The sequence below is a fragment of the Pecten maximus genome, chromosome 4 (assembly GCF_902652985.1).
Source record: "Pecten maximus chromosome 4, xPecMax1.1, whole genome shotgun sequence".
Taxonomy (NCBI): domain Eukaryota; kingdom Metazoa; phylum Mollusca; class Bivalvia; order Pectinida; family Pectinidae; genus Pecten; species Pecten maximus.
The window spans coordinates 24,879,183-24,903,052 of record NC_047018.1 but is presented as its reverse complement, the minus strand read 5'-3'; the positions used below and the strand labels follow the sequence as shown (position 1 = coordinate 24,903,052).

Below are 23,870 nucleotides of genomic sequence, written 5' to 3'. Positions count from 1 at the left end.
TTTATTGAAGAGTTATACGAAGGGAAACTACTCTAAATGACTTGCGGACGGAGGCGGAAAAGAAATTGCAAAATTGAAATAACGTGACTTGCAACAAAGTAGGGAATGTTTCGCCAGCGGAATATATACACGTGTTATAAAGAGAATAACACACAATAAATTTGATGAGTTTCAAGTTTTCTTCACGGCCACTGTCGACTAATCTTCCTTTATGTCGATGGCAGGTAAACACGAGCTAGTTGAAAACGAAAGTAGGCTTTCCTAAGTTCAGTAAATATTGTCATAGTTGTTATCAGGTATACATTGACGTTACTTTTGCTATTTAAAAAAAATAACATATATTAATACTCAAAAAAGTATATTCGTTTTATAATTTGTGAAGTCCTTTGTAACTAACATTTTTTCTAATGATTTTGTGGCATGTTCTACAAATTTTGTATATTGTTTGAAACACTAGAATATAAATATGCTTTGATATACTTAATTCGCCGAATGAAAATGAGTAGATATACCTTTATCATAATGTGTGTGTGTGTATGTGTGTATGTGTGCAAATTCGAAAGGACTCCCAAATGAGTAATAAAAATGTAACCCTTCCTGCACTGGTCCTCGAACTAGCAAGTTTTCTGATCAGACATCCTACCACCAGACTTAAGGAAATTTCCTGCTTTCTTGAGCTAATAAGGTGACCTATACTCTCCAATTTTACACTACTCCATCCTTCAAAGTCTCACAAATACAAATCCAAGCAAGCCTCTCAATCACCTTTAGCTTACACTTGGATTGCATGCATGGTCACGGCACCAAATATGTAGTAGAAAGGAGTAATGAAATCCTGTCTTGCTGGACATTATAAATGTATTAGCAACCTCCTGCTCTCTGAGCAGATATCCTACCATTGAAATGCAACGTGCACCAGAGTTATAACAAGAGTGCTGGTCCTCCATCCCAGAGCTGACCTTGCTCGACGTTGATTAATTTTGATACATAGACATAACACTCAACGGCACAGCCACAAAAGCAAGCTATCAGACTATGTAACTGAAATGCATATATATCCATTAATCTGGTGATTTGGATATTTCTAGGTCTCTGAGAAGAAGGCATATAATCTTTTGTAGGTTATTTCTACTTGAAAATATATATATAACAAATGGTTTACTTAAACTCCAACTACAATAGGTGTTAACACAAGCTAAATGAAAAAGAAATAGGTTGCATTTCATTTTCTTATTTTGCAGCTATATGAGGACCTAGTGTGTGATGCCAAGTCTGGCCCTGTTGACAGAGTGTGGTTATCTCCTGGTCATGTGTATATAACTGTCAATGGAGGTACCCATCTCTACACATTTGATACAAAGCCTACCAACAAAACACATGTAAGTAAATTGTTCTGTTCATGTTCAATGTACTGTAACATTGACAAGTACTGTGAAACATAGCCTTCAAACTAAGGCAATATAGTGAATAGTTTTTATTTTTCCTGTCAGATATTGCAGGTCAGCTGTTTTCATATTTTCAACTTTAAAATTTATACTAAAATCACATTTGATTTGATACTGAGAACTAGATTTATGTTGTAAAATTCATCAACTTAAATTGAAAGACAAAACAATTTGTGTTCATTTAGAATGTACTAAAACTGATCATTATGTTTATCTCCAAAGCTCTGATTGATCACCAATATACAATTAATCAAATTTTGAAATACAGATTAAAGCCAGTGATTATGGTTAGTTTAAGCAGTGTAGTACATTTATACCAGCTTAGGAAGTTAAATCATGTGTATTTGAACACTAGCCTTAACTATTGGTCTTTTAATTATAAAATGCAATGCTTTCTATTACTTAATTACAAATCAATAAATTCTTAAACTATAAATCTGTTGTATATCTGTCCTGATTAGGAGGAGAACCGAGGATGTTTGGACTTAACTGACCTTGACCATCCTGTTCTAGATATTCTGGTATCTTCATCAAACTACAGTCTAGTCTATGTGGTGAGTGTCAGAGATCAAACTACAGTCTAGTCTATGTGGTGAGTGTCGGAGATCAAACTACAGTCTAGTCTATGTGGTGTGTGTCAGAGATCAAACTACAGTCTAGTCTATGTGGTGAGTGTCAGAGATCAAACTACAGTCTAGTCTATGTGGTGTGTGTCAGAGATCAAACTACAGTCTAGTCTATGTGGTGAGTGTCAGAGATCAAACTACAGTCTAGTCTATGTGGTGAGTGTCGGAGATCAAACTACAGTCTAGTCTATGTGGTGAGTGTCAGAGATCAAACTACAGTCTAGTCTGTGTGGTGAGTGTCAGAGATCAAACTACAGTCTAGTCTGTGTGGTGAGTGTCAGAGATCAAACTACAGTCTAGTCTATGTGGTGAGTGTCAGAGATCAAACTACAGACTAGTCTATGTGGTGTGTGTCAGAGATCAAACTACAGTCTAGTCTATGTGGTAAGTGTCAGAGATCAAACTACAGTCTAGTCTATGTGGTGAGTGTCAGAGATCAACCTACAGTCTAGTCTATGTGGTGAGTGTCAGAGATCAAACTACAGTCTAGTCTATGTGGTGAGTGTCAGAGATCAAACTACAGTCTAGTCTATGTGGTGAGTGTCAGAGATCAAACTACAGTCTAGTCTATGTGGTGAGTGTTAGAGATCAAACTACAGTCTAGTCTATGTGGTGAGTGTCAGAGATCAAACTACAGTCTAGTCTATGTGGTGAGTGTCAGTGATCAAACTACAGTCTAGTCTATGTGGTGAGTGTCAGATCAAACTACAGTCTAGTCTATGTAATGAGTGTCAGAGATCAAACTACAGTCTAGTCTATGTGGTGAGTGTCAGAGATCAAACTACAGTCTAGTCTATGTGGTGAGTGTTAGAGATCAAACTACAGTCTAGTCTATGTGGTGAGTGTCAGATATCAAACTACAGTCTAGTCTATGTGGTGAGTGTCAGAGATCAAACTACAGTCTAGTCTATGTGGTGAGTGTCAGAGATCAAACTACAGTCTAGTCTATGTGGTGAGTGTCAGAGGTCAAACTACAGTCTAGTCTATGTGGTTAGTGTCAGAGATCAAACTACAGTCTAGTCTATGTGGTGAGTGTCAGAGATCAAACTACAGTCTAGTCTATGTGGTGAGTGTCGGAGATCAAACTACAGTCTAGTCTATGTGGTGAGTGTCAGAGATCAAACTACAGTCTAGTCTATGTGGTGAGTGTCAGATCAAACTACAGTCTAGTCTATGTGGTAAGTGTCGGAGATCAAACTACAGTCTAGTCTATGTGGTGTGTGTCAGAGATCAAACTACAGTCTAGTCTATGTGGTGAGTGTCAGAGATCAAACTACAGTCTAGTCTATGTGGTGAGTGTCAATATCAAACTACAGTCTAGTCTATGTGGTGAGTGTCAGAGATCAAACTACAGTCTAGTCTATGTGGTGTGTGTCAGAGATCAAACTACAGTCTAGTCTATGTGGTGAGTGTCAGAGATCAAACTACAGTCTAGTCTATGTGGTGAGTGTCAGAGATCAAACTACAGTCTAGTCTATGTGGTGAGTGTCAGAGATCAAACTACAGTCTAGTCTATGTGGTGAGTGTCAGAGATCAAACAACAGTCTTGTTTATGTGGTGAGTGTCAATATCAAACTACAGTCTAGTCTATGTGGTGAGTGTCGGAGATCAAACAACAGTCTTGTCTATGTGGTGAGTGTCAGAGATCAAACAACAGTCTAGTCTATGTGGTGAGTGTCGGAGATCAAACTACAGTCTAGTCTATGTGGTGAGTGTCGGAGATCAAACAACAGTCTAGTCTATGTGGTGAGTTTCAGAGATCAAACAACAGTCTAGTCTATGTTGTGAGTGTCGGAGATCAAACTACAGTCTAGTCTATGTGGTGAGTGTCAGATCAAACTACAGTCTAGTCTATGTGGTGAGTGTCGGAGATCAAACTACAGACTAGTCTATGTGGTGAGTGTCAGAGATCAAACTACAGTCTAGTCTATGTAGTAAGTGTCAGAGGTCAAACAACAGTCTAGTCTATGTGGTGAGTGTCAGATCAAACTACAGACTAGTCTATGTGGTGAGTGTCAGAGATCAAACTACAGTCTAGTCTATGTGGTGAGTGTCGGAGATCAAACAACAGTCTTGTTTATGTGGTGAGTGTCAATATCAAACTACAGTCTAGTCTATGTGGTGAGTGTCGGAGATCAAACAACAGTCTTGTCTATGTGGTGAGTGTCAGAGATCAAACAACAGTCTAGTCTATGTAGTAAGTGTCAGAGGTCAAACTACAGTCTAGTCTATGTAGTAAGTGTCAGAGGTCAAACTACAGTCTAGTCTATGTGGTGAGTGTCAGATCAAACTACAGTCTAGTCTATGTGGTAAGTGTCAGATCAAACTACAGACTAGTTTATGTGGTGTGTGTCAGAGATCAAACTACAGTCTAGTCTATGTGGTGAGTGTCAGAGATCAAACTACAGTCTAGTCTATGTGGTGAGTGTCGGAGATCAAACTACAGTCTAGTCTATGTGGTGAGTGTCAGATCAAACTACAGTCTAGTCTATGTGGTGTGTGTCAGAGATCAAACTACAGTCTAGTCTATGTGGTGAGTGTCAGAGATCAAACTACAGTCTAGTCTATGTGGTGAGTGTCAGAGATCAAACTACAGTCTAGTCTATGTGGTGAGTGTCAGATCAAACTACAGTCTAGTCTATGTGGTGAGTGTTAGAGATCAAACTACAGTCTAGTCTATGTGGTGAGTGTCAGAGATCAAACTACAGTCTAGTCTATGTGGTGAGTGTCAGAGATCAAACTACAGTCTAGTCTATGTGGTGTGTGTCAGAGATCAAACTACAGTCTAGTCTATGTGGTGAGTGTCAGAGATCAAACTACAGTCTAGTCTATGTGGTGAGTGTCGGAGATCAAACTACAGTCTAGTCTATGTGGTGAGTGTCAGAGATCAAACTACAGTCTAGTCTGTGTGGTGAGTGTCAGAGATCAAACAACAGTCTTGTCTATGTGGTGAGTGTCAGAGATCAAACAACAGTCTAGTCTATGTGGTGAGTGTCGGAGATCAAACTACAGTCTAGTCTATGTGGTGAGTGTCGGAGATCAAACAACAGTCTAGTCTATGTGGTGAGTGTCAGAGATCAAACTACAGTCTAGTCTATGTGGTGAGTGTCGGAGATCAAACTACAGTCTAGTCTATGTGGTGAGTGTCAGAGATCAAACTACAGTCTAGTCTATGTGGTGAGTGTCAGAGATCAAACAACAGTCTTGTTTATGTGGTGAGTGTCAATATCAAACTACAGTCTAGTCTATGTGGTGAGTGTCGGATATCAAACAACAGTCTTGTCTATGTGGTGAGTGTCAGAGATCAAACAACAGTCTAGTCTATGTGGTGAGTGTCGGAGATCAAACTACAGTCTAGTCTATGTGGTGAGTGTCGGAGATCAAACAACAGTCTAGTCTATGTGGTGAGTTTCAGAGATCAAACAACAGTCTAGTCTATGTGGTTAGGGTCAGATCAAACTACAGTCTAGTCTGTGTGGTGAGTGTCAGAGATCAAACTACAGTCTAGTCTATGTGGTTAGTGTCAGAGATCAAACTACAGTCTAGTCTATGTGGTTAGTGTCAGAGATCAAACAACAGTCTAGTCTATGTGGTGAGTGTCGGAGATCAAACTACAGTCTAGTCTATGTGGTTAGTGTCAGAGATCAAACTACAGTCTAGTCTATGTGGTGAGTGTCAGATCAAACTACAGTCTAGCCTATGTGGTTAGTGTCAGAGATCAAACTACAGTCTAGTCTATGTGGTGAGTGTCGGAGATCAAACTACAGTCTAGTCTATGTGGTGAGTGTTAGAGATCAAACTACAGTCTAGTCTATGTGGTGAGTGTCAGAGATCAAACTACAGTCTAGTCTATGTGGTGAGTGTCGGAGATCAAACTACAGTCTAGTCTATGTGGTGAGTGTCAGAGATCAAACTACAGTCTAGTCTATGTGGTGAGTGTCGGAGATCAAACTACAGTCTAGTCTATGTGGTGAGTGTCAGAGATCAAACTACAGTCTAGTCTATGTGGTGAGTGTCAGAGATCAAACTACAGTCTAGTCTATGTGGTGAGTGTCAGAGATCAAACTACAGTCTAGTCTATGTGGTGAGTGTCAGATCAAACTACAGTCTAGTCTATGTAATGAGTGTCAGAGATCAAACTACAGTCTAGTCTATGTGGTGAGTGTCAGAGATCAAACTACAGACTAGTCTATGTGGTGAGTGTTAGAGATCAAACTACAGTCTAGTCTATGTGGTGAGTGTCAGAGATCAAACTACAGACTAGTCTATGTGGTGAGTGTCAGAGATCAAACTACAGTCTAGTCTATGTGGTAAGTGTCAGAGATCAAACTACAGTCTAGTCTATGTGGTGAGTGTCAGATCAAACTACAGTCTAGTCTATGTGGTGAGTGTCAGAGATCAAACTACAGTCTAGTCTATGTGGTGAGTGTCAGAGATCAAACTACAGTCTAGTCTATGTGGTAAGTGTCAGAGATCAAACAGTTGTGCTCTCCAACTATATGAAAAGTTGTGCACATGATCTGTGTCTGATACAGATATATGAGCTTTATTTTTCATTTTGTTGATTTTATTGAGCTTTGGCCCTTTTCAATAGTATCCTGATACAAAGTTTATACTCGTTACTCTATCAGCCATTTTTGTGGAGCTTACCAGTTAATAATACACATAATTGGTACAAGACAGTTTGTTTCCTTGTAGTTTACATGTTCTGTCACTTTTATCAATATCCTTTGATATATAAAGTTATGGAAGTTTGGGATGTGTTATTCAGTATATTGTTGATAAATTATGTATAAATAATGATGAAATAATAATATGATGAACTTTGACCTTTAACTTGTTTTAAGGTTCAAAGGAATGGTCATGTCCAATGCTGGAAATTCCGTGGTGACCTGACATGGATATTGATCAAGAGATTTGACCTTTGTAATGTGAATAGGTCAGAGGTGACAAGTATATGTCTACACTCAGCACAAGAAACCCTTTACTGGTGTGAGCGACGGCCAGACTTTTCAGATGTTGCTAACTACTCAATATGTAAACGACATATAAACAATGGTAATATGCTATGTAAAAAAGGGCTGTATACTTAGCTTGAGTCACAATAGGCTGTCAAAATGTCTAACATCTGGTGTTGAGGCCGGAGGAAACTTGGTCAAAATGTCTAACATCTGGTGTTGAGGCCAGAGGAAACTTGGACTACATGTAACACATAACAATTTGCATAAGTGATTTTCCTGGTCCTGTTTAAGTTCACTGCCCTTAACATTTTTATTGAGAATTTGTGAGGATTAATTTTTTTTCAAGTAAGTTTTTAAGTTGATATATACATATATTATTATATACAAATGTATTGTTGTAGTGGGATGCTTTTAGACTATAACCTGTATATATATATAAATCACAATGAATTTTACATGTCAGAGCCAGTTACAATGGCATTCAAGTTTATTATTAATGTTTATGAGAAACCACCAGTCAGTTTGATTTAACCCTGTAAACTGTATGCCCCAGTGTACATAGATGTTCATTAAAATGTCTGATTGGTTGTGCATATAAAACTCATATAGAAATTTCTCTAATCTGAAATTTTTTGCTCATAGCAAACTCTGTATTTTAGAATTCTGTCCAAACTGGACCCACTGGTCCCAGTGACATCTGTTTTAGATAGAATCTGTGTGTACACTGCTTACAAACAACCTGAATCAACCGTTTCCTGATGTACAGATCACTGTGTATTAATAGTTATTTCCCCTTTGTACAGATGAAGATAAGCTTAGTGCCAAAGAATATAACAGTACCCAGGTGGTCCTACAGAACTGTCCGTCAGCATCTCTCTACCCTCTCTCATTTGGTGTTTCCATTGTCATCAAGTAAGTACTTGTACATTTATTTTGTGAAAATGTTATTTAAGTTAATCTTTTCTTATTTTTTAGAGTAGTTTGAGGACCATACTTTTCCAAAATGTGAGCTGCCTTTAAATTATTGAATAGCTGTCTAATAATTTCTTCTTTTGATATCAATACATGGTACATATTGTATGCAGATCAGCGTAAATGTTAATTCCATGATTATATAAGTATGAGATTTCAGATTTTAAAGAAATTTACCAGGTGTTAGTGGCTACAGATATTAAACTGTGAAGTATAAGAATTAATGAACTAATACACTGTACTATTTATTTTCTTTGATTTATTGAAATACTACTTTAAAATTCAATTCATAATTACCAGGTAGGTCTGCTTGTCTATTACATAATCATGTTGAGGGCCATTGTACTTTAATTACATATAGGCAGGCGATACACATGTATCAACAACAATAAGTAACTACTTGAGTATGATTTATTACTTATGATATGCCATCTAAGATGTTTTAAGCAGATGTATATGAACAGAAGATGTTTATATTTAACACAGAAGGTACTACTCTACACGGCTTTCACATGTACTTTAACACATACACAACTAAACACTACCTTTCTTTTCAGGTTAAAACCACCCTTGGTTTCTATGGTGATACTATGGCTGCCAATAGCAAGCAAAGTTGTGATAAATGTAGGTCCCCACCAGGTGGAGCTGCCAGAGCTAGGAACACGACAACCAATAGACTTCAGGAGCCTAGCTTTCAAGCTTATTGGTTACACAGTACAAGTTAGTAATCTACATAACATGGATCCATGCTGGTTTCTTGACAGATTTGTTTTCTCTGAGAGTAACGTACCATTGATACTGTACTGACCAAAGCTGGGTTTTTTAGCCCACAATCATCAGATGGTGGGCTATTCAAATCGCCCTGCGTCCGTGGTCCGTGGTCCGTCCGTCCGTCCGTAAACAATTCTTGTTATCGCTAATCCTCAGAAAGTACTGATGGAATCTTTCTCAAATTTCATATGTGGGGTCCCCTTGGTGCCTAGTTATGCATATTGCATTTTGAGACCAATCGGAAAACAACATGGCCGACAGGCAGCCATCTTGGATTTTGACAATTGAAGGTTGTTAACGCTATTTCTGAGAAAGTACTGAAGGGATCTTTCTCAAATTTCATATGTAGGCTCCCCTTGGTGCCTAGTTATGCATATTGCATTTTGAGACCAATCGGAAAACAACATGGCCGACAGGCAGCCATCTTGGATTTTGACAATTGAAGTTTGTTATCGCTATTTCTGAGAAAGTACTGAAGGGATCTTTCTCAAATTTCATATGTATGTTTCCCTTGGTGCCTAGTTATGCATATTGCATTTTGAGACCTATCGGAAAACAACATGGCCGACAGGCAGCCATCTTGGATTTTGACAATTGAAGTTTGTTATCGCTATTTCTGAGAAAGTACTGAAGGGATCTTTCTCAAATTTCATATGTATGTTTCCCTTGGTGCCTAGTTATGCATATTGCATTTTGAGATTAATCGTAAACCAACATGGCCGACAGGCAGCCATCTTAGATTTTTACAATTGAAACTTATTATCGCTATTTCTAAGAAAGTGCTGAAGGGATCTTTCTCAAATTTCAAATGTAGGTTCCCCTCGGTGCCTTGTTATGCATATTGCATTTTGAGACCAGTCGGAAAACAACATGGCCGACAGGCAGCCATCTTGGATTTTGACAATTGAAGTTTGTTATCGCTATTTTTCAGACAGTACTGAAGGGATCTTTATCAAACATTTTTGTAAGTTCCCCTTGGTCTGTAGTTCTGCATATTGCATCTTGGGACCAATAGGAAAACAACATGGCCGATAGGCAGCCATCTTGGATTTTGACAATTGAAGTTTGTTATCGATATTTATCAGAAATTGCTGAAGGGATCTTTCTGAAATTTCATTTGTAGGTTGCCCTCGGTGCCTAGTTATGCATATTGGATTTTGAGACCAGTCAGAAAACAACCTGCCCAACAGGCAGCCATCTTGTATTTTGACAATTGAAGTTTGTTATCGCTATTTTACAGACGGTACTGAAGGGATCTTTCTCAAATTTCATATGTAGGTTCCCCTTGGTCCCTGGTGTTGTATTTTGGGACCAATCCGAAAACAACAGACAGCCATCATCGCTAAATCTTAAATTTTATATATGGGTTCCCCTTGTTTGAAAAGTACTAGAGGGCTGTTTCTGAATTTACACAGATTAGTAAGACTTAGAGGAAGGGAAAAGTAGAGAAAAGATCAATCTGACATGGAACCTATAAAGATCATTCAATGGTGGGCGCCAAGATCCCTCTGGGATCTCTTGTTTATTGTTGAACCAGAGGTGTTTGTTTATGAAATACTGTATTGGATGTACCTAGTGATTTTATGTCTCGTTCAGACAAGCTTTTGACAAAGATTTTCAACGCCTTCAAAAGACTTACTGGTCCATCAAGATTTATACCTGAAATGTTACATTTAAAAAGTTTGACAAACCAATTTGATTTGCACAGCTAGTAAGCCATCTTTGAACCATTGCCGTGTATCCGTGGATATTGTAATACTTTTATAGAGACATATTTTTGTTTTGTAGATGAAACCAGAAAACAGAATGACAGGTGTGACCTATGACCCCCAAACAATGGAGGTCACAGTGATAGAAGGTCAGACAAAGGTCAAAACTATCTCAGACACAAACTGTAAGTTAATGTAGTAAATATGTACAAAACATCTTTATTTTTTCAAAAGCCCAGTAGTAACTGCTGTCCAAACACAAGTCCAATACCAACATCTAAGCCCAATACCAACTTTTTTTCCAAAGGGAAGTCCAGTACTAACTTCTTTCCAAAAGTAAGCCCAATACCAATTTCTTTTCAAAAAGTAAGCACAGTACCAAATTCTCCCCCCCCCCCCCCCCCCCCCCAACAAAAAAAAATAAAACAAAATCAAATCCCAATACCTGACTTTTTTCTAAAGGAAAGCCAGTACCTATTTCTTCCGAAAAATAAGTCCATTACCCATTTCTAACCAAAAGTAAGCTTATTTCTAACCTCTTCCTGAAAGATTTAACCCCTTTTAATAATTTTAGGTTGAAGAATTGTATATAAATTTACATGTACGTACCTTGAGTCACCTACTTTTTGGGTATCACTATGTCGGGGTAAGCGTCGATGTCCACACAGAGGCTTCCCTGTGATAACTCAAGTTTCCTTGGGCTGTTTACAGATTTGAAGGTCAAAGGTCAAGGTCACTGCTACTAAAAATCGAAAAATTTTGTTTCCATGTGATAAATCAAGTCTTTTGAGCCTGTCATACTCAATTTTCAGTCAGTTTTTCCTTACCACAAGTGCATGCATTGGATGGTTATTTTACTGGTCCAAAGGTCAAGGTCAATGTTACGATAAAATCATATCTGTTTCCTTGCAATAAATCCTGATCTCTTGGGCTGATCAAACTTAAACTTCATGCAGTGCTCATTTACCGAAAGTGCTTCCTTTGTATTGCTGAATTCCAAGGATACTTGAATGATGCAGGTCTCGCTTACTTTTAACATTAATTCTTAAATAGGAAAATTTATCTATTTCTTCGTAATCACCCAACCTGCTGTGCAGGCGACACATCCACTAACTTGGAATTCTTGCTAAGAATGATGTATGTTTATGTACGTTTATCACAAATACAGCATGTCAGCTGCAAAAATTCCAAAAGCTGCATTTCAAAGATGTGAAAGAATCCGATAGAGTGATCAACTGGATGAAGTTCCAAGGTTTCCTGGCTGCTGTTTATAAATCACATCTGTTGTAAGTATGACATAGGTTATATTTCAGTCACTTCACACATTCAATGGTGAGGAAGCTTGAGTGAATTCAGTCCTTCACAACATGTTATATTGTACAGAAGTAGTATGGATATTTTCGATAGTGGATGTAAGGCAGTAGTCTATAGCCAAACAAGCCTGATTATCACAGACACAAATGGAAATACAAGTTGTATAACTGTAAAGTATTAACAGAGGCAGTCTGTCTGTCAGAAAGGGTAGGTAGGCAAACTGCACAAAGATTAGAAATAGCAATAACTGTCATTGGTCTTCTTTTAAACATTTTTGCTTCTTGACCACCTGTTTTATTTAACAATATTATCTAGTAGGTATTCATAATAAAGTATATTTCTCGAGTTCCCAAGTTTACTTAGCCATATGATATAATGAACTGGTCTTTAGTACTGTTTCTCTGTGAATAGTATTTTACCTGTCTATATAATAGTATTTTACCTGTCTATATAATAGTATTTTACCTGTCTATATAATAGTATTTTACCTGTCTATATATGGTACTTTTGTATAAAGGACATGAGGAAATATGTACACTGTACAAAAAATATTAATAGCGTAAGATATAGATATTGACATAAGTTGACACTGTCAATTGTATAAAGTAATCATGTAATTGTTTTGATGTCATTCCTTACCTTTTATTGTTTTGATGTCATTCCTGACCTGTAATTGTTTTGATGCCATTCCTTACCTGTAATTGTTTTGATGTCATTCCTTACCTGTTATTGTTTTGATGTCATTCCTGACCTGTAATTGTTTTGATGCCATTCCTTACGTGTAATTGTTTTGATGTCATTCCTTAGTGGTATTACCTGTCTAAGGTGATACATGTATCTATGTATAGGGGACATTTTAAGAACCACTATCTATCAAGTACACATACACCTTCATCAGGTTTCAATACATCTTATTATAGGTATTATTGTACCAAAGTGTTGCTGTCATATGATACAGGAATTTCTAGTCAGCGTTAAATGAATGTCATTGTACTGCATTTCCTCAGCATTAAACTGGAGGTGAAGATAGACTTTATATCACAGGTTGTTTGACCAGGACACCGGACAGTTGATGGACACCCTAGACAGTCCTGATAACCTAGATATTGTTGATGTTTGTCAGTTAAGTCCAGGGACAATGTGGATGTCGTTTTTTACTACAAGTAACATTTATGTCATCCAGGTAAGTGATCAGTAAAATATGTTCAAAACATCTGAGTTTAATAGAAACATCTCATTGACATGATTGCTGTAAGGAATTACTGCTTTGGTGTAGAACAAATTGAATTGGTTCATTTCATAAGTTTGGAGTCTCAAAAACTACTACAGTGTATATGACCTATTTGGTCTTGTTTTGGCTTTATCGCTACTGTTTGACCCTATATGGGCCATTAAAACTAATGTGGCATTGTTTGAGTTTTGTTGATGGACCATTAAAACTAATGTGGCATTGTTTGAGTTTTGTTGATTGGCCATTAAAACTAATGTGGCATTGTTTGAGTTTTGTTGATTGGCAATTAAAACTAATGTGGCCTTGTTTGAGTTTTGTTTATGGACCATTAAAACTAATGTGGCATTGTTTGAGTTTTGTTGATGGACCAATATTTACATTTACACTGCAGCCCCACTATATAACTTTACCAAGCTCACTTGGAAGTTATGAGTCCATAACTTCCAAATCTTTATTATGACGTCATTATTATAGTGACGTCATAATTGTAACATCGGCGATAACGAAAGATGGCTGTTGAAAAGGCTGTTCCGTCTTTGACGATAATAATTTGTTTATTCATTATCAGAGTACAATTCCTGGATATAGTCTTTCAAATTCGTTGTCAAATGTAAATATAAGCATTGAACTGCTTTCATTTGGAAGTTATGTGCTGATGAATGCCAACTGGACAAAGGCAAATTCAACATGAAGCGCTAGCGCGCTTCATTAAATTTGCCTTCGTCCAGATGGCATTCATCAGCCCATAACTTCCAAATGAAAGCAGTTCAATGCTTAATTAAAACTAATGTGGCATTGTTTGAGTTTTGTTGATGGACCATTAAAACTAAGGTGGCCTTGTATGAGTTTTGTTGATGGGCCATTAAAACTAAGGTGGCCTTGTATGAGTTTTAATTTGTTGATGGACCATTAAAACTAATATGACCTGTTAACAGTACTGTATGGCCCATATGGGCTGTTGAGTCTCCTGTATAGTCTTGTATGACTTTTTTGTTGACTGAAAGCAAGTCATGCATACATAAAAGTGAGTAATTTGAATTTCAGTTATTTAAAGATACTAAAGTATGGCAGGTTGTTTATCATTGAACTTTATTTTTACCAGAGAACTAAGGAACATACTGAAGATAAAATAAAGGATCTGTTGGCTGTCAACAATTTCCAGACAAAGGCAGTTGAATTGGGGTATCTTGAGCAGGTAGGTACATGTAGCCTTAAAATTGTGTTAAATAATTAGTAGTAATGTGAACTGATGTCCAGTTGTCCTATACTTAAAGATAAGTGATCTCATTATTATCAAACCATTAATGATTACAGGGTACCAGGATTTGTCTGAAAGGTTTGGTAGTATTTAGTGTATATGGTATTCCAGATTAATATTGTTTGCTATGTACATAGTAACTTTGTACAGATCCCCACTCAACTCTTTAATTAGTTCTTTTCTGTCAGATTATTTAAGGCTATTTCAGTTATGTGTACCCAATGAGAGGACTCAAGGTTTTGCAAACAGGGACGACACATAGAAATGATTTGATTAAAATAATACCATAAAGTAGGCTGTGTTTTCCAGTACCCTCCATGCTTAGATATTTATTTATTTCTGGAGTCCTCCCGTTGGATATTTTACTAGAATAGGCCTTATTAAAAGTACCAGTAACACATTCAGTTACTAAAATTAAAATATATACAAATTATGTCCATGCTTAAAATCTATTTAATTGTACATAACTGACTATTTATGTTATATAATACGATTTACACAGAATGTATATCTGATGTTACAGCTGAAGACTCAGAACAGCGGTATACCTGTGTATGATAGTATCACCAAGCTTGGCAGGGCTTGGGAAACTGAGGGCAACCGACCTCCCAGTACTAAGCTAGCAGAAACATTGAGTAATATATTTACCTATACAAATCAAACACACACTTAAATCAATATTATTTATCTCAGACTTTTTTTTAAACACCCTGACATTGATGTATTACATGAGGAGAATTATCAGATTTTTTTTTATTCTTTATAATGGGAGTAAATTCAGTATGATAAGGAATTATCTAGTAAACCTCCTGCATGTATAGATACAAATTTATTGTATGCAAATACTTTCATATTTAGATTATTTTCTCTATTTTCAATTCGACCGAGGAATGAATGGTTAGATGGAGTGGAATATAGAGAATACATAGCTAGTATGTTACAATACAAAGTTTATTTTGGTGCGATACTCAGGAGAGCTGAAGTGACAAGGCTTTGCCGAGTCATCTTGGATTTCTGTGTGTACCAAAATAAATTTCGTATTATAACATACAAGCCTTGTGTTCTGTTTATCTTGCAACAAATTCTACAAGTTGACAACATTCAAAATAAACATATTTCTGTTTTGTGTACCTTTCTTGAGTTCAAGTGACTCCTGAGTGAAGTGTACTGCTATGTTGCGCAGGAAAATGTACTTTACTACCATGAAACTATTAATGCACATTGCAAAATAGTTCCAAGCTTTTTATGTAAATCAGCTCATTTTCACTTAAACATTTATGGAAATGTAGCACAAATCCAAATTATTCCCATATCCACATTTGGTGATAACCACATAGCATTTACTTGCTTTGTTTACATTAACGATATACATTCAGGTCAAAGTTCAGGGTCAGGTTGAAAGTAAGCCTGTAAGGTGTGGAACAACATGAATCATATCAATATATAAAGCAATTGTATTGACGTATAAAGCATACGTTTATCCATCAGTAGATACCTCTCAAAGATGTCTGCCAAAGGTATGAAGATTTTGACATGCAATGTATGTTAACAATGGTATATATTTTCAGATCCATATTTGAGGGAGTATTGGAGTTTAGAGAAATTCCAACAGGAAATCCTTAATGGAACATTGGTATGTACATAATCTTTATAAAATTGATCCAGATATCAACTTGTTTATTAGTTTGTGTCATCTCTGAAAAAAAAATTGCAAATTGTGATTTTTCAGTTATAAATTATTTGGAGACCTCTTAATTACTTTCCAAAGCTCAGGAAAAATGCATAATGATGTTTGTGACTATTAGTAAAGGTTTTTAAATGATTACCGATTTACTCATGGGATTAAGAAAATATATTAATTGAAAGTTTGTGTAATTTTAAATTGTATGTATTGGAATGTGTAAGAGAGTACACAGTTGCCTCTACAATAATAGTTTTCAAGCAAGCTTAAGTTAAAGTTGTAACAGCAGGCTTAGAAAAGCACACAAATATCGCACTATTACAAGGTTTGAATAGCATGTGTAGGGTGTGCATTTTACTGCAAAAAAAAAAAAAAAAATTGAATGGCTTAATATACAGAATCATAACCAATTACTCTCCTTTGATCACAACACTCTGGAACTATGCAAGGGACGTCAGATACAGAGGCCATTTTACTATTTGACATTGATTATAAGAAATGTTTATTTTTACCTACCTCTGACACCAGGTGTTACCGAGCATCTGTCCTGGTAACATTGAGGAGGAGGTGCTACGAGTCCTAAGTCCTGAGACCAGTATGTCTATGTCTGGGAGACAGGCATGGCTTCTCCTCCTGGCTAACAAGTACCCACAGGAGGTGCTCAACATCCTCATGGAACAACTTGACTTTGATACAGGTAGGGTGGGAGTAACACAAGTAAAATATATTTAATATGATATTGGTAGCTTTACTTATGGGTGTATGTTAGGATGTACAGTGGTGTGTTTCTGATTTCCAAAAGAGCTCCGCATGAAAGTAATGAATGATAGTTTGGACTTAATAACATATTTATTGATCAAGTTACATCTATACAGGACAAAGTAACACTACCGCCATCAAAACAGAAGGCATTACTAGAGCAAATCCAAGATACTTGTAATTAATAATTTGTGGAAGGGAAATAACTATATACCATACTATATAAAAAGCTAGATAAAGCATTAAAGTCCTATATCTTCTTTTGCATTCAAATTATTGTGTTTCTTCTGCTTTTGTTGATCTGGTTATGAAAGGTATGATTAAAAAATACGTATAATTATGTGCATTGTTTATGAAGCTACCAATTTGATATCATACAAATTGTTATAACTCCACATATACAACCCTTATTTTCATATTTTTGTGAGGCTTTGAATTCTATAAAGAAACATATTGTACAATGTACATCAATATTCTTTATTTTAAAGTATCGCTGATTGTTTGCAACATTATTTAGTTTGTGATGACTACATGTATAGATATATTCTATAAAGAACTACAAAAAGTACTGGAGACATATAATATGAATAATTTTACTGTGTATTTAGAGGATATCAGCTCTGCCCAGTTACAGCGCTGGCAGTGTATCCTGGCCAAGGACAGTGTTGTGAGCCCTGTCAGCACCAAAGTTGCTGTACCCATGTTTGAGCACATCTGTCGTCTGCTTTTCATTGTCCAACCATCCAGACTGGTGAGGTCCTGATTTGTGGTAGTCGTAATTTCAGGGCATCCAGTTGACCCTTGACTTCTAGCAATTTCAGAAGTCAAATCACCTTTTCCTAGAAATATGAAGGGTCAAATTAAAAACATTATCTCTCAGATAGACATGCTCCTTCAAACTCTTCAAAGAGTCAAATCTGATTTTGGGGAGTCAAAAACATACTCTCAAGGGTCTACTGGATGCCCTGAATTTGTCTAGTCTTTATATAGTTACAAAATCATATTCACTGTACATGTATATAGTTACAAAGTCATATATAGTTACACTATTTCTGTTTCTGGACCAAAGCGAGGTCTACATTTACTCCAAATCATTAGCTCTGTAATAAAGTCTGTCAGGAATGGCAATGTAAAAGGATTGTTTGGGGATCTGTTAAGCTGAATCCTGTCAACCAATCGATATTCTATATCTTTAGAGAACTAATTTTATCATGATATCCACCTGCAGTTAAATATATGAAATTAAATGTATTTTCTGATCCTTGAATTTCAAATTTATTTTGTGAACACTGACCGACCCTCTGGGGCTGATAGGCGGGGCCAAAAAGGGTCGAATTAACTGAAATTTTAAAAATCTTCTTTTCAAGACCCAAATAAGGTAAAATCAAATGCTCATCATAGATGGAAGGTTCTTAAAGTGCTTTACCAAAATTGTGAATTTCATGACCCTTAGGGTCTCATGTTTGACCCTGGGAAAGTGGTTATCTTTACAATAGTTTTTATAGGGAAATCACATTTTTGACTATTATTAGTTTGTTTTCAATTGAAATAAATTTAACTTTTGTGAATTTAATTCAAACTGCCAGTTTGATGGTATGCAAATGTTGGCCTGACTGACCTCCAGGGGCTGATGGGCGGCTAAAAAGGGTCTGAAATATTTCAAAACTCAGATGACCATTAAGGCCTATGGGCCTCTTGTTGTAAGTTCTTACTTTCACCATCAGGGATTGGACACATTTGTAAACTTGTTTTACCAAAATTAGTATTTCTATTAAGTGTCACATCTAGACAAATGGGTATGAAAAGTTTATAAGCATGTGCTTGTCCTTTTTCAAATCACATATTACAATCGTAGTTAACATGTATGAGCTGTTCTAGGCTTGAACATAGGGAATTATGTATGGAAGTCATTAAGTAGCTTAGTAATACATGGGTGATGGGTCTAAAGTATTTGAGTCTGAGGGGGAGGGGGGCGGTTTGTGTTTATCATCTTCTACTGTCTGAGAAGGGGGGGGGGGGGGGGGGGGGGGGGAGGCCCCTGTATAAAAGTGTAATGGGTAGAGGGGGTAAATAACCATTTCTCTGGATTCTTTCATACTTAATATGTTTTAATATCTAATGTGTGATGGGATCCAGGAAAATCCCCCCAACCCTCCCACACAAATATAACTGAAACAACTTTTAACATTTATTCAGGTAAACTTTGTGAAGATTGCCCAACTCATCAATGACCAGCGTGTGGGAGTATCAGCCTTCATCCGGAGGAGACAAGCTGTGAGTGGCATCATCCTCTACTGTCTGGGGAGGGGGGGGGGGGGGGGGGGGGGGGGGGGGGGGGGGGGGGGGACAGTTTGTGTTCATCATCCTCTAGGGTGGGGGGGGGGGGCGACAGTTTGTGTTTATCATCCTCTACTGTCTGAGGAGGGGGGGACAGTTGTGTTTATCATCCTCTACTGTCTGAGGAGGGGGGGAGGGGGGACAGTTTGTGTTTATCATCCTCTACTGTCTGAGGAGGGGGGGGGGGGGGGACAGTTTGTGTTTATCATCCTCTACTGTCTGAGGAGGGGGGGAGGGGCGACAGTTGTGTGTTATCATCCTCTACTGTCTGAGGAGGGGGGGGAGGGGCGACACAGTTTGTGTTTATCATCCTCTACTGTCTGAGGGGGGGGGGAGGGGGGACAGTTTGTGTTTATCATCCTCTGTCTGAGGAGGGGGGGGGGGTTTGTTTGGTTCCTCCGAGGATGGGGAACACAGTTTGTGTTTATCGCCCTTACTGTCTGAGGAGGGGAGGGGGCATGGGTTATCCAAAGTTGAGGATGGGGGGGGGGGGGGGGCACAGTTTGTGTTTATTACGGGGGGGGGGGGGGGGGGGGGGGACGTTTGTGTTTTATCTCCTACTGTTGAGGAGGGGGGAATTTGGTTATCTCTAGTCGAGGGGGGGGGGGAGGGGGGACAGGGTTTGTTATCATCCTCTACTGTCTGAGGAGGGGGGAGGGGGGTACATTGTGTATATCACCGGGTGAGGGGGCGGGGGTGGAATGTTGAGTTCTTGGAGGGAGGGGGGGGGCCCCGGTTTGTTTTTCATCCTCTACTGTTGAGGAGGGGGGGGGGGGTGGCCTTTGTTATCCCGGGAGGACGGGGGGAATTTCAGTGGGAGGGGGAAGGTTTGTATCATTTAGTTGAGGAGGGGGAGGGGACACGTTTGGTTTATCCTCTACTGTCTGAGGGGGGGGGGGGGGGCGACAGTTTGTGTTTATCCATCCTCTACTTACTGTCTGAGGGGATGGGAGGGGAGGGGGGCGACACAGTTTGTGTTTATCATCCTCTACTGTCTGAGGAGGGGGGAGGGGCGACAGTTTGTGTTTATCATCCTCTACTGTCTGAGGAGGGGGGGAGGGGGTGACACAGTTTGTGTTTATTACTGTCTGAGGAGGGGGGGGGGGGGGGGGACAGTTTGTGTTTATCATCCTCTACTGTCTGAGGAGGGGAGGGGGAGGGGGGGGCAGTTTGTGTTCATCATCCTCTACTGTCTGAGGAGGGGAGGGGGAGGGGGGACAGTTTGTGTTCATCATCCTCTACTGTCTGAGGAGGGGGGAGGGGGGGACAGTTTGTGTTCATCATCCTCTACTGTCTGAGGAGGGGGGGGGGGGGATAAGTTTGTGTCATTCATCCTCTACTGTCTGAGGAGGGGGGGAGGGGGGCAGTTTGTGTTCATCATCCTCTACTGTCTGAGGAGGGGGGGGGGGGCGGTTTGTGGTTATCATCCTCTACTGTCTGAGGAGGGGGGGGGGAGGGGGAGACAGTTTGTGTTTATCATCCTCTACTGTCTGAGGAGGGGGAGGGGGCGACAGTTTGTGTTTATCATCCTCTACTGTCTGAGGAGGGGGAGGGGGCGACAGTTTGTGTTTATCATCCTCTACTGTCTGAGGAGGGGGGGAGGGGGGACAGTTTGTGTTCATCATTCTCTACTGTCTGAGGAGGGGGGAGAGGGGGCAGTTTGTGTTCATCATCCTCTACTGTCTGAGGAGGGGGGAGGGGGGGGGGCAGTTTGTGTTCATCATCCTCTACTGTCTGAGGAGGGGGGGCGACAGTTTGTGTTTATCATCCTCTACTGTCTGAGGAGGGGGGGAGGGGCGACAGTTTGTGTTCATCATCCTCTACTGTCTGAGGAGGGGGGAGGGGGGGACACAGTTTGTGTTTATCATCCTCTACTGTCTGAGGAGGGGGGAGGGGCGACAGTTTGTGTTTATCATCCTCTACTGTCTGAGGAGGGGGGGGGGGGGGGGGGGCAGTTTGTGTTCATCATCCTCTACTGTCTGAGGAGGGGAGGGGGAGGGGGAGGGGGGGACAGTTTGTGTTCATCATCCTCTACTGTCTGAGGAGGGGGGAGGGGGGGGACAGTTTGTGTTCATCATCCTCTACTGTCTGAGGAGGGGGGAGGGGGGACAGTTTGTGTTCATCATCCTCTACTGTCTGAGGAGGGGAGGGGGAGGGGGGGCAGTTTGTGTTCATCATCCTCTACTGTCTGAGGAGGGGGGGTGACAGTTTGTGTTTATCATCCTCTACTGTCTGAGGAGGGGAGGGGGAGGGGGAGACAGTTTGTGTTTACCATCCTCTACTGTCTGAGGAGGGGGGAGGGGGGCAGTTTGTGTTCATCATCCTCTACTGTCTGAGGAGGGGGGCGACAGTTTGTGGTTATCATCCTCTACTGTCTGAGGAGGGGAGGGGGAGGGGGAGACAGTTTGTGTTTATCATCCTCTACTGTCTGAGGAGGGGGAGGGGGCGACAGTTTGTGTTTATCATCCTCTACTGTCTGAGGAGGGGGGGAGGGGGGCGACAGTTTGTGTTTATCATCCTCTACTGTCTGAGGAGGGGGGGGAGGGGGGCGACAGTTTGTGTTTATCATCCTCTACTGTCTGAGGAGGGAGGGGGGACAGTTTGTGTTTATCACCCTCTACTGTCTGAGGAGGGGGGGACAGTTTGTGTTCATCATCCTCTACTGTCTGAGGAGGGGGAGGAGGGACAGTTTGTGTTCATCATCCTCTACTGTCTGAGGAGGGGAGGGGTAGGGGGGGGGGACAGTTTGTGTTCATCATCCTCTACTGTCTGAGGAGGGGGGGACAGTTTGTGTTCATCATCCTCTACTTTCTGAGGAGGGGAGGGGGGGGGGGGGGCAGTTTGTGTTCATCATCCTCTACTGTCTGAGGAGGGGGGCGGGCGACAGTTTGTGTTTATCATCCTCTACTGTCTGAGGAGGGGAGGGGGAGGGGGAGACAGTTTGTGTTTACCATCCTCTACTGTCTGAGGAGGGGAGGGGGGGGGGACAGTTTGTGTTCATCATCCTCTACTGTCTGAGGAGGGGGGGAGGGGGGACAGTTTGTGTTCGTCATCCTCTACTGTCTGAGGAGGGGGGGAGGGGGGCAGTTTGTGTTCATCATCCTCTACTGTCTGAGGAGGGGGGAGGGGGGGGCAGTTTGTGTTCATCATCCTCTACTGTCTGAGGAGGGGGGGGGGCGACAGTTTGTGTTCATCATCCTCTACTGTCTGAGGAGGGGGGGAGGGGGACAGTTTGTGTTCATCATCCTCTACTGTCTGAGGAGGGGGGAGGGGGGCAGTTTGTGTTCATCATCCTCTACTGTCTGAGGAGGGGGGGCGACAGTTTGTGTTTATCATCCTCTACTGTCTGAGGAGGGGGGGGGGCGACAGTTTGTGTTGATCATCCTCTACTGTCTGAGGAGGGGGGGCGACAGTTTGTGGTTATCATCCTCTACTGTCTGAGGAGGGGAGGGGGAGACAGTTTGTGTTTACCATCCTCTACTGTCTGAGGAGGGGAGGGGGAGGGGGCGACAGTTTGTGTTTATCATCCTCTACTGTCTGAGGAGGGGGAGGGGGCGACAGTTTGTGTTTATCATCCTCTACTGTCTGAGGAGGGGAGGGGGAGGGGGGCGACAGTTTGTGTTTATCATCCTCTACTGTCTGAGGAGGGGAGGGGGAGGGGGCGACAGTTTGTGTTTATCATCCTCTACTGTCTGAGGAGGGGGGCGAGGGGGGGCGACAGTTTGTGTTTATCATCCTCTGCTGTCTGAGGAGGGGAGGGGGAGGGGGCGACAGTTTGTGTTTATCATCCTCTACTGTCTGAGGAGGGGGGCGAGGGGGGCGACAGTTTGTGTTTATCATCCTCTGCTGTCTGAGGAGGTAGGGGGGACAGTTTGTGTTTATCATCCTCTACTGTCTGAGGAGGGGAGGGGGAGGGGGGGGGGGGCGACAGTTTGTGTTTATCATCCTCTACTGTCTGAGGAGGGAGGGGGGACAGTTTGTGTTTATCACCCTCTACTGTCTGAGGAGGGGGGGGGGAGGGGGAGACAGTTTGTGTTAATCATCCTCTACTGTCTGAGGACAGGGGGGAGGGAAGAGGGCGACGGTTTGTGTTTATCATCCTCTACTGTCTGAGGAGGGGGGAGGGGGCGACAGTTTGAGTTTATCACCCTCCACTATCTGAGGAGGGGGGGACGGTTTGTGTTCATCATCCTTTACTGTCTGGGGAGGGACTGTTTGTGTGTTCATCATCCTTTACTGTCTGGGGAGGGACTGTTTGTGTGTTCATCATCCTTTACTGTCTGGGGAGGGACAGTTTGTGTGTTCATCATCCTCTACTGTCTGGGGAGGGACTGTTTGTGTGTTCATCATCCTTTACTGTCTGGGGAGGGGGGGGACGGTTTGTGTTCATCATCCTTTACTGTCTGGGGAGGAGGGGGCGACAGTTTGTGTTTATCATCCTTTACTGTCTGAGGAGGGGGAGTGTTTGTGTGTTCATCATCCTCTACTCTCTGAGGACGGGGGGACGGTTTGTGTTCATCATCCTCTACTGTCTGAGGAGGGGAAGTGTTTGTGTGTTCATCATCTTTACTGTCTGGGGAGGAGGGGGCGGTTTTGTTTTTACATCATGTGGACTACATCATGTTAATATGGATATCTATATGTGGCAGTATTGATATGGGTGGTTATAACTAGTATGCTGTATTGTCTCTTTATAAATTACCTTCATTATGTTGTATGGTATCGACCTTGTTTACAGTAACAGACTGGAGGGCGTGTCAACACTGTAGCCATGTTAGATAATGATACATGTATCATTGCTATCAT

General features: G+C 40.6%; 1 protein-coding gene across 1 annotated transcript in view; it reads left to right on the top strand.

The window, feature by feature from the left end:
- The first annotated feature begins 36 nt into the window (after positions 1 to 36).
- Positions 37 to 23,870, top strand: part of LOC117325589 — a 29,449-nt gene continuing 5,615 nt past the window's right edge. The window contains exons 1-15 of the mRNA XM_033881925.1: positions 37 to 224; positions 1,242 to 1,379; positions 1,907 to 1,999; positions 6,919 to 7,129; positions 7,836 to 7,944; positions 8,562 to 8,724; positions 10,564 to 10,669; positions 11,653 to 11,770; positions 12,843 to 12,981; positions 14,132 to 14,224; positions 14,811 to 14,922; positions 15,856 to 15,920; positions 16,497 to 16,665; positions 17,336 to 17,478; positions 18,924 to 19,001. Of these exons, the coding sequence (XP_033737816.1) occupies positions 165 to 224; positions 1,242 to 1,379; positions 1,907 to 1,999; positions 6,919 to 7,129; positions 7,836 to 7,944; positions 8,562 to 8,724; positions 10,564 to 10,669; positions 11,653 to 11,770; positions 12,843 to 12,981; positions 14,132 to 14,224; positions 14,811 to 14,922; positions 15,856 to 15,920; positions 16,497 to 16,665; positions 17,336 to 17,478; positions 18,924 to 19,001 (1,797 nt within the window). The 5' untranslated portion in view covers positions 37 to 164. The remainder of the gene's footprint in view (positions 225 to 1,241; positions 1,380 to 1,906; positions 2,000 to 6,918; positions 7,130 to 7,835; positions 7,945 to 8,561; positions 8,725 to 10,563; positions 10,670 to 11,652; positions 11,771 to 12,842; positions 12,982 to 14,131; positions 14,225 to 14,810; positions 14,923 to 15,855; positions 15,921 to 16,496; positions 16,666 to 17,335; positions 17,479 to 18,923; positions 19,002 to 23,870) is intronic.